The 10343-nt window shown below is 34.7% G+C and overlaps 1 protein-coding gene and 1 long non-coding RNA gene across 2 annotated transcripts; one reads left to right on the forward strand and one right to left on the reverse strand.

Moving 5' to 3' along the window:
• The first annotated feature begins 527 nt into the window (after positions 1 to 527).
• On the forward strand, positions 528 to 2851 carry LOC149190049 (uncharacterized). The gene has a single exon (XM_089413344.1). It carries the CDS (start codon positions 733 to 735, stop codon positions 2656 to 2658), a length of 1926 nt encoding a protein of 641 aa, XP_089269470.1. The 5' UTR covers positions 528 to 732; the 3' UTR covers positions 2659 to 2851.
• A 6175-nt stretch (positions 2852 to 9026) lies between these two features.
• Positions 9027 to 9704, reverse strand: LOC149190050 (uncharacterized). The gene is made up of 2 exons (XR_016256451.1): positions 9610 to 9704; positions 9027 to 9305 (listed from the first exon to the last, which is right to left on the reverse strand). It is a non-coding gene; the product is annotated as an uncharacterized LOC149190050 (long non-coding RNA).
• Positions 9705 to 10343: the final 639 nt, after the last annotated feature.

A 10343-nucleotide genomic window follows, 5' to 3' on the forward strand; every position in this document is an offset into this window, starting at 1 on the left:
TTTGGATGCACCAATATTAGCTGAAAAAGAAATGTAAAAAATTTAATATTTGAAAGGAAGATTTTGTGTTTAGGGTTCTTTTAAATTTAACATCCAAATATCTGTATAAAGTACCAGGAGTTTTGTTATTTTAGTACCACGAGTTATATGTGTTGGAAAGGATTTTTTAGGACTGGGGTTTCTATCTTTTAGCCGCTACTTGGCACCAGCGTTTGTCTCTATTAATGCATGTTAACATCGCTCTGCTCGCCTCCTCAACAGAAATTGAGAAGGTTCAAGGTAGTTAGTCTAAGGTTTTTTAATAATATTTTTAGGGTTTGAGTTTATATTTATTCGTTAAAATTTACCTATATACTTGCTCAGCTCAGGGTAATTATAATTAGCATCTTAACCTTAATCAAATGGGCTATGATTATAAAATTAGCGGAAGTCCTCATTAATTTTATTTGGATTAAATCATGTTCGTAAAGGCAAATAAAAGCAAACATACCAAAGCAAAAGACGTCTAATCTATTCCCTTGGGCTGATAAAAGTAAAGAGACAAGGGGCCCTGAAAGAAAATATACACGAAAAAGAAACGGTCCATCTGTCCATTGACCAAACGGTCCTTTACATCAGGGGAATGGGACTCGTGGCTTCTGTATTACCTTACTGTCAGGGGAGTGTGGCCGAAATCAATTTTTTTTTGCTTATCGCAGATTTGAAAAGCTTCATCGTTCTTTGAATTTTGAGATGGGTGTCTCAGGAAGGCCATACATACTGCGCTTGTTCATTATTCATTTCTTTAGCTGCTTGGGATGGCTATGCAATCTTGCTGTCGCCCAGTCCGAGTTGGGTGAGGCTGTAACGGGGTCCGCTAATTTTCCCGACCTGGGATTCGCTATTTTGGGAAATTTTGTGGTTTTTATTACGAGCTTGTTAAGGGGAAGACTCGACCTGGAGTTCGGCGCTAGGGATGTTCTGGCAACCCGGAGAGGCCCCGAACTGTACACCATAAATGCCGGGTTCGGACTGACTACTTGCGAGCAAAGTCCAGAACCAGAAAATCGATTTGCAAAGGCTTCTGTGGTAATGCTGTCATACAACCCGCCCAATTCATCGATGAAGCAATTTATGAAGTATATCTGCAATGCCTATAAGGTGCACTCTATTCTACTTCAATGTTTTCCTTTAAAATCTCAATCTGCTGAACTCCTCCCTGGGATCTGTAATTGCAAGCTTCAGAATGCTGAATCTGAATGCAAATGCATTGTATTCTGGAATGTGCAAGACATCGTAAAGGTGCTTGATCAACGGATGCCCGGAAGTCTTAAACGACTATCTGATTCCCTATGCTTACTGCCATCTCCAGACTGCCTAGAAAATGGTTGCCATGGGTGGAAGGAAGAAAGGAAGAAAGAAAAGCAGGCAGTGGATGAAATATTTGAGTATGTTTCCAAGGGAGCCATGGAAAAGGAGCATCCTTGCATCTGCATTCCCCTTTCTCCATCAGGCTATGATTACTGGACAAAGCTGCTGAACAGATCTTTCGGAGCTACGGGAGAATCTGACCGTGCTTACAGCACTGCGTCTTTAATAGTGCCAAGGTTAACAGAGATCGCACTCAACCTTCTACTCACTGTTTGGTTCAGGGTCGATGGCTTCTCCAGCTCTCTTGTGGCAAGAAGAGCAATTAAAGATTATGTGGTAGATAGTAAGGGAAGTGGGTTTGCCGCCGGTGCTTTTCTAACAAATGGTATGGCCCAAAACAACTACCAGTGCCGGGTGTTGAACTTTAGAGGTACTCGTTTGGGCGTTAGAACCTTGTCCTATATAGTAGGATCTTTCAACCTCTTTTGCTCCATATTTTGGGTGCTCTTTGTTTCTCTGCAACCTACAAACATTGGAAAATGGTACGATATGGGCTCTGAACCGCCTTCCAAATACAGTGTTATTGTTGCCATATTGGTAGGCATTGGTATTGCTTTGGGCATGGACTGCTTACATTTGTATTTGAGTAACCCAACCGTTAAGGTCGATGAACCCAAAGAGCCAACATCTAGTGGTTCCCAAGAAGCAACAACAGGTAAGGGTTTGTTTGCTCCAATAATTAGTGTTTGGCGTCCTGTTAAGCTTTGGTTTCAGTCGATGCTCCAGTTTTGCCAGCCTCTCCTGGTTTGCCTTCATCCCATACTCCAGTTTTGCCAGCCTCTCCTGGTTTGCCTTCATCCCATACTCCAGTTTTGGGGTCGTCTTAAGGTTCGGGCTTTTCCTGGCGGTTTGACGAAGACTTTGCTGCGTCCAAAAGTTCTGGTTCCCGCGGTGATGGCTTTGGAATTGATATGTATTTTATGTGGTAGCTTGTTATTAGGAATTTTGGGTCCAAAATGTTTTGGTAGATGGGTATATGGTGCTTTACAGGTACTAGTTTGGGTAAAGTGGGCCACTGGAAGTTATCTTTTAGGCGAGTATCCACCAGAATATGATTCTCAATCTAAGGATGAGAATGGAATTCTGGTGTATTCCTCTGCACTCACTTATGATAATGGTATTCTTGTGTATTCATCTGCTTTCTGGCTCAATGCTCTTTTGGCAGGAGTCCGGTTTCAGTGGCACTACGCCACGGATTTGAACTCACTGCTTGGAGTAAGTCCAAGTCCAAGTCCAAGGCCAAGTTAGATTTGAAATCACTGAATGCTCTTTTGGCTGGGGTCCAAGTCCAAGTGCTCACTGAAATGTCTCACTCGTTAAAATTACAAAGTGTATTGTAATTGGGTTCACATAATCCATGAAATGATTACTTGGTACTAGATTCTATTTATGGTGATTAATTATTATTCGTTTTTTATGGTAATGTTTTTTTGGTTAATTATATTTTAATTTTAAATGGTATTGTTTTTAATTGAGTGATGTAAGTTTAATTATATAATTGAGGGAATGTATATATTTATTGATTTTTATATGTATATTAATTAGAGTTTTATATCAATTAGAGTTTTATATTTATATTAATTATAAAAATAAAATAAAAATTCCATTTTCATTAAAATATTAGTGAAAAAATAAATATAAAATTTTATTTTAACCGATTAAAATATAGAGATTTATTTATATAATTTAAATTATTTTATCTATTGCAAAATTATATAAAAAGCCCATATAAAAATAAAAATAAAATATATTAAAGAATGAAAATTGATTATAAAAAAATTATTAATTATTTAATCTTATGCTTTGATAATGAACCATTTCCATCATTGAAGTTTAAATATTTTTTTATAATGATTGATAGTTATTTATTTAGTTAATCATTAGTTATTTCCATAGAAGCATAATGAACCATTTCCATCATTGAAGTTTAAATATTTTTTTATAATGATTGATAGTTATTTATTTAGTTAATCATTAGTTATTTCCATAGAAGTTTTAAAAAATGTTATAATGAATGATAATTGTTTATTCATTATATTCATAAATATATGTTCAAAACATTTTAACGAATTGGAAAATATGCTATAGTAATTCACAATTACTTATTAAATTAGTTATGTGTGGTTCTATAGTGTATGATAATAAATATTTATATGACATGTTTAGTATTTATTTTAAAAGTATTTATGATTTTTTTATTTTATTTAGCTAGCATGTTCATAGCACAATTTTATTATTTTAAATTTTTTATTAATTTTTTATGGGATATTTTGAATTTTTGATCAATTTCTTATTAGACATTTGGAATTAAATTTCACATGATATACATAAGCAAACAAACTTGTAAGTTTATAAAGTTAGTGTGAGAAGATTTACAAAATAATATAGTGAATTTAGAAAATGATATATTCACTGTATGGTAAAATTATAAAAAAATTGTTATAAGTAAGAATCATATTTATTATTAAAATTTGAAGAAAATATTATAATAATTAATAATTATCTATTTAATTAATTACTAATAATTTAATAGGGTTAGAGAATAAATATCTCTTAGGCTTGTTTGTATTATGAACATATGTTAAAACAATTTAATGAATATGATTTTTTGTCTAGTAATATCACATACAATTCTCTTTTTTTTCAACATTTGGGATTAGACCTCATATATAAGTGAGAGATGTTTGAAGCTAGATTGCTTTATTACAGTAGAAATTTGTTGTGTGTAAGATTGTTGATGAGAGAAGACTACTCACAAAGTCGTTCAAATAAGATTTAAAATAAAAAATAAAAATAAATAAATAAATTTAACATGTATATTTGAAAATAAATAAATAAAAAATTAACATGTATATTTGAAAAGTTAAAATAAAAAACGTGTAAGGATTTTTTTAAATACATATATTAAATTTATTCAAAATGTGATATATAATAAAATAAATTGTTAACGTCTATAATGTTGCAGTTTAACTAGGGTTTATGAAGCATCTAGTGTTCTGTAGGGTGTCCTCGGGTCGTCTCTGGGCTTTTGTCCATTCGACTAAAGTTTCATCAAAGCCCCAATGCTTGCAATTCACAAGCGAAGTTTAGTGGTGGGCCTATGAGTGGCCCCTCGCAAGGGAGGGGAGGGCCCTCATCGTTCAGAGATGTGGTCAACCGGAGTACCGCCAACACCTCACAACTAGGACATCAGGGTAATGGTCTTCCATCTTCTTCGCCTGGCGATTCCCCCGTGATGGATGCTTAATGGCAAGCTAGTGGTAATGTTCGCTGCCTTCCAAAAGCGTCTAAGAACCCAAAGTTTGTTATTCTGAATAATCTATTAGAAAATTCTTGCCAATATATGAAATATCATGCACTGATCTTCAAATTTATGGGGATCTGGCCAAGAGAACAAGAAATTATATAATGAAACCAGTCAAAAATGAAACCCCAGAGAGCAGATCGAGTTGAGGATGAGAGAAAAAGGATTTTTTATAGTTATATTTGCAGATATGGATGACCGAAATGATATCTTTAAAAATGGCCCGTACTCTCTGAATAGTTTCAGACTATTCATCATGTTTTGGGATGAATGCTATAATCTAAAAAAGGAGCAATTCAAGGTAGCATGAGTTTGGGTTTACATGTTCTCCCTTCCAGAAGACTTTTGGGAACCATATATCCTTGAAGGGATCAACAAAGCAATTGGAGAATCTGTCAAAGTATTTGAAATATCAAAGTGAAGATGTCATGCATCATATGTTCAAATCTGTGTCCCGGTGAATATTTATGAGTTGTTACTAGAATCTATAGATCTGGAATACCATGACACTATTTGGACTCAACCGCTTGATTACGAGCACATTCCCTTCAAATGTCACAAATGTCATGGGTATGGGCATCTCTTTCAGGATTTCCCTCTCACTCTAGTGGAAGAAGCCCTAGTTGCCTCCAAGACTAAGGATGATGAAGATTTTCAATCAGTGAGTGGTCGGTGAACTCGCTAATCCCGTACTCAACCACCCCCAACGAGGTCTCATTAGCGTCCTTTGCAACATGAATTTGGCACATCATCCCATCAGCATGGTAAACTCTCACCTCTAGGGAATGAGAATCCCTTCGCAACTCTAGAGACTTTGTAAGTCGAGGAACCAGAGGGAGAACAACCCAACCAAATGGTTATTCAAGCAATGGAGGTAGACACAACAATCTGAATATGAAGGATGTTGTGGGACTAACTCTATCATTATCTTAGAAAGCAACAAGAATCCCTCTTATGTAATAATTGTTAAAAATTTCATGCTTGAAAATCTTGATCATTTAAATTTTCAAATGAGATATCATGACTTTGTGGAGGAATGGATGAATCAAGTTTTTAAAAGAACATCAATTTCATGTTGCTTTTATATCTACTCTCTTCGAGGATGCGAGTTAGTTGACGAATCTTACTCTTTACTTCCTATACTACGATTTTGGTTAAGAATGGAACCCAATGTTAGGAATTTTTCCATTGATAAAATTTATGTTTGGCTACACTAGATTTTCAATTTCTTTGATAAACAAGTGCTGCATGCAGCCGGTAGTCCCTGCCGTAAGGGAATGCCCTTTTTTGATTTGTGCACCATTTTTTGTGCTTTCGGCAAAGAAGCTAGGTAACATCAATTCATGTGGGTGCTGTATCACAGTGACTTTTAATTTCAAATTCGTTTTGAGAGGAGCGTTAGTGGGTTGATTCCTCAACTCCTCTCTGCGTTACATTACTAATGAAGAACGTCAAACAAGCCCAGCCAAGCCAAAACCACAATGTTAAAGAAGTTGAGATGAAATGCTTGTTTGCTTTTGGGAAGGGCTTTAAATAAGCTCAATTTCCAACTGTCACTAACTCCACACATTTAAATTAATCTAAATCTTTTTGTGGGGCCACATTTTTCCTTGCTGAAATCCAGATTAAAATTTTTAGTAAATTATGTTGTTATTTAGCAGAGAAAACATTTATGTGACTATTCACAAATTTTTACCAAGTTTAATTTAGTAAATTATGTTGTTATTTAGCAGAGAAAACATTTATGTCAAGGTTGACAAATTTTTACCAAGTTTAAATTTAGTTGTTCAAGATTAAATTTAAATTGTTGCATTAAGAGGACTGTCACTAACTCCACACATTTAAATTAATCTAAATCTTTTTGTGGGGCCACATTTTTCCTTGCTGAAATCCAGATTAAAATTTATAGTAAATTATGTTGTTATTTAGCAGAGAAAACATTTATGTCACTATTCACAAATTTTTACCAAATTTAATTTTAGTTGTTCAAGATTAAATTTAAATTGTTGCACTAAGAAGATGTAAAGTTCGTTAAATATGGGTTACTAACTCCACACATTTAAATTAATTTAAATCTTTTTGGGGCTGCTTTTTCCTGGGATCAAAATTTATATTAAATTATGTTGTGTTGCCGTAAGAAGTATTTAGGAGAGAAAACAATAATGCCATTCAATTTAGTGCATTAACCACGGCATTACACGTGCACGCCCACAAAAGCGAACAGAACCCACCAGTCTGCATGGATTACACATAGATTACACTTGCAATACACGTGCACGCCCACAAAAGCGAACAGAACCCACCAGTCTGCATGGATTACACATGGGTTACACTTGCAAACTCAGGGAAGCCAAGAAAATTGATAAGTAGAATATGAGTCCATTTGGGAGACATGGATTACATTTGCAAACTCAGGGAAGCCAAGAAAATTGATAAGTGGAATATGAGTCCATTTGGGAGGGAGTGCCGAGAATTTTCGTTTTCTGTTTTGTTTTGAAACAAAATCATTCGGCTGATGGACGTGTGATTAGTTTAATCCCACGTGTAGGGGAAAAGCCACTTTGACCCAATTTTGTGCATGCACTCAGCTTTGTGTTATTTCAGCCAAAGATACACATACTCAGCTTTGTGTTATTTTTTCTATCTCCTTGAATAATATATGTTTTCCTTCGTGTAATTTCTACACAATTACCAAACACTTCGGTTGTTCTATGAGAGAACCTTACATTGAAAATTGGTGTAGTGAAATTAGTGTTTAGATTCCATTACATTGAAACTGCGCGTGCCAAGAGTCGGAGAAGACCCTGGCATTGACCATTGCCTGAATTGAAAATTTAAATGGGAGCTGCTTAATATTGACCAAAGTTCTCTCGACGACCTGAGACTGGATGTTTTCCTAGGCGGCTTTGACTACGATTGCTTCCAATTCATCTCATATCCAACTTGCATAGATAAATTTTAAAATTTGCGTGGCAGTGATCATATTATAAAGCAGGATCCACACTTTGGCCATTCAACTTGACCTTTGACCAGCAAAATAAAAAGTAATAATCATTTGACAAATAGCATCCCCACTTGACGCCGCTTGAGTGGTTCACCTCGGCTTTTCAAATTTAAGTCCTTTTTATCAAGAAATTGAGCGTTCGTTATATTCCACAGTATTTCCTAGTGCTTACTAAGTTTGATTATTTAATATAGAGACAAGGTGACGTTCTTTATTATCAATTTTCAGTTTCTTATTAAATTTGAGTAATTTGTTTATCAAACTAAATGTAGACTACGTTAAAAATTTTAGAAATATTAAAAAGGTTAGCGTACATTATTCATTTAAAACAAAACAAAAAAAAATCATTTATTTTCGCTTCGTTTTTATCTGCTATTTTTATTTCAATTTAGTTAAGAATACCTTTATTGCAGGTAATCACATTTTTGTTGGTAAATGTCATCTACTTCAATAATAATTAACAACTATCTAAGAATTAGAAGAATGATATTAAGGATAAAATTCATAGACCGGGATGCAACCTATGCTTGAATAAATTGCGAACAAATTATTTCACCAATTCCAAGATTGCATTTTCAAATTAACAAAATATCGTTATAACTTCGGCTTGTTCAATCGTTTCGAACATAAAATAAAATAAAATTAAGCCATTGAACCTAGGGGTAGTCCATATCCAAATACAATCTTTTAATAGCACCTTAAGGGAAGTGAGTGGATCGCAAGCATAAAGCTTGCTAGGGGTAGTCCATAACCAAATAGAATCTTTTAATAGCACCATAAGGGAAGTGAGTGGATCCTGGATAAACTAGGTGCCAATCACAGCTAGGTACGTACTAAAAAGGAAATTACAGGGTAACTTAGAAATCTAAGGGTTAACTATGTTAAAAATGTAACCTAGTACCTATTCAAAAATCAGAAAAAGGAATGAGAAATTACATAAATTCACTGTGAAGTTAACTGAGATTTGATTGGTGCAAACTTCTTGAATAAGAACCAAATTTTTTCACGAAAAGAAACTACAAAGGAAATCAATCTTTACAGCGGAATGAGACAAGCGCAGCACAGAGGAAATCATGACTAAATTTAGAGAGGCACAATGCTTATTTCTATTTAACCTATAACATAACACCGAAATTTATGTTAACATAATTCCACCAATAATACTAACGTATTCCATTAACATAAATCCGCAGAAAATTTGGCATGGAAAAAAGAAGAAACCAAATAGGTATGGAAACTGCATGTCAATTAACAAACCTGGAGTGGGTAGAAAAAAAAAAAAATACTAATTCGTAATTCAAAGTTCAGTGCAAATATGAGGGAATAAGAACCCAACTGTTCAACAAATCATCGTATAATTACAATTTCCTTTCCAAGATTAATGCTCAAAACTATCAACTTGCAAACTGTGGTAAGAAAAACACCACTCAGATGATCGAAAGGCTTCCACGAGGAAGGATCCCTCCTGATTTGAGGGTAATTTAATCATATGAAGAAGGTTGAACAATACATTTGTATATATGATTCTTCTTAAAAAGCTCAGAAAACATAAACCCTCTTACTGGTCAGGAGAGAAAATTGTGAAACCTGGAACGGGAAAGAAAAGAAATTGTTAGAATGGTTTGGTGTCGTACTCGTTGCCAAACGAGAAGTGGAGGAGCACGAACATGTTCCAGCAAGGAAAGAACCGATTAAAAACCCTATCTCTTTGCAGACCATCTATGTAACTAATGAATTACCAATAGAGAAAACAACCCAGAAAGTACCTATGTGATAAGGCATTGTAAACAGTGTGTCGCCAAACCTTGGTGGTTAATTATACCAAAACCAGGTGGAATAACCAAACAAAAGAAGGATAAATCCATTGAAGGGATTAAGAAATCTCAGTTACCTGGTGGAGAGCGCATAAGACCTATTCTGACTCTTTTCGTAAGGGTCTCGCCATCGCTTGGAGGGAAGTGAGAAAACCTGCAAGTGCATAGTGTTAGGAAGGTACCTTAATGTGGTAGTGAGCTACTTGAGAGGTGGCAGACAGTGGTAGCCAGCTGCGTGAGAGGTGGCAGCTATATAATAAACTTTGCATGCACCTAAGTTTCATGTTTGTCACCATAATTTTCCAGACTTTGGATAAAATACAAATTAGAAATGGTATATAAAATGACAGAACTTTGGTTAAAATAGTATTGCCACAATTTTCTTGCATCGGGCCACGTGAAGCCTGCAATAAGAGGTACAATGCGCTTTCAGAGTTAAAACTTTGGATAAAATTTAAGTGAACAAAATTGCTAAGATTAAACTTTGGTTAAAACACAAGAAAACATAAAAAAAAAAACGGTCAACGGATGGATTAATAGGCGGTCAAACGTTCGATCGAACGCTATAGTCCAGGCAGGGACTAATAAGGTCATTGAAACATATTGTATATAAACCATGTACATAAATAAACCTTTTATGCTTACTAGGTTTAGAATTAATAAAGATGAAGGTTTTTGCATCTTGAAGAGTCTTTATGTGATCATAGTAGAATGAAATACACATCTATGAATCCTTAGTATGAACTATATTAATGAGTTTTTAATACTTATTTAAAGACTTTCTTTGTAAATCATTTTTAAGGGGTAACAA

Source organism: Pinus tabuliformis, chromosome 3_1 (assembly GCF_031772625.1).
Source record: "Pinus tabuliformis cultivar Carrire ecotype Pingquan chromosome 3_1, CPIR1, whole genome shotgun sequence".
Taxonomy (NCBI): Eukaryota; Viridiplantae; Streptophyta; class Pinopsida; order Pinales; family Pinaceae; genus Pinus; species Pinus tabuliformis.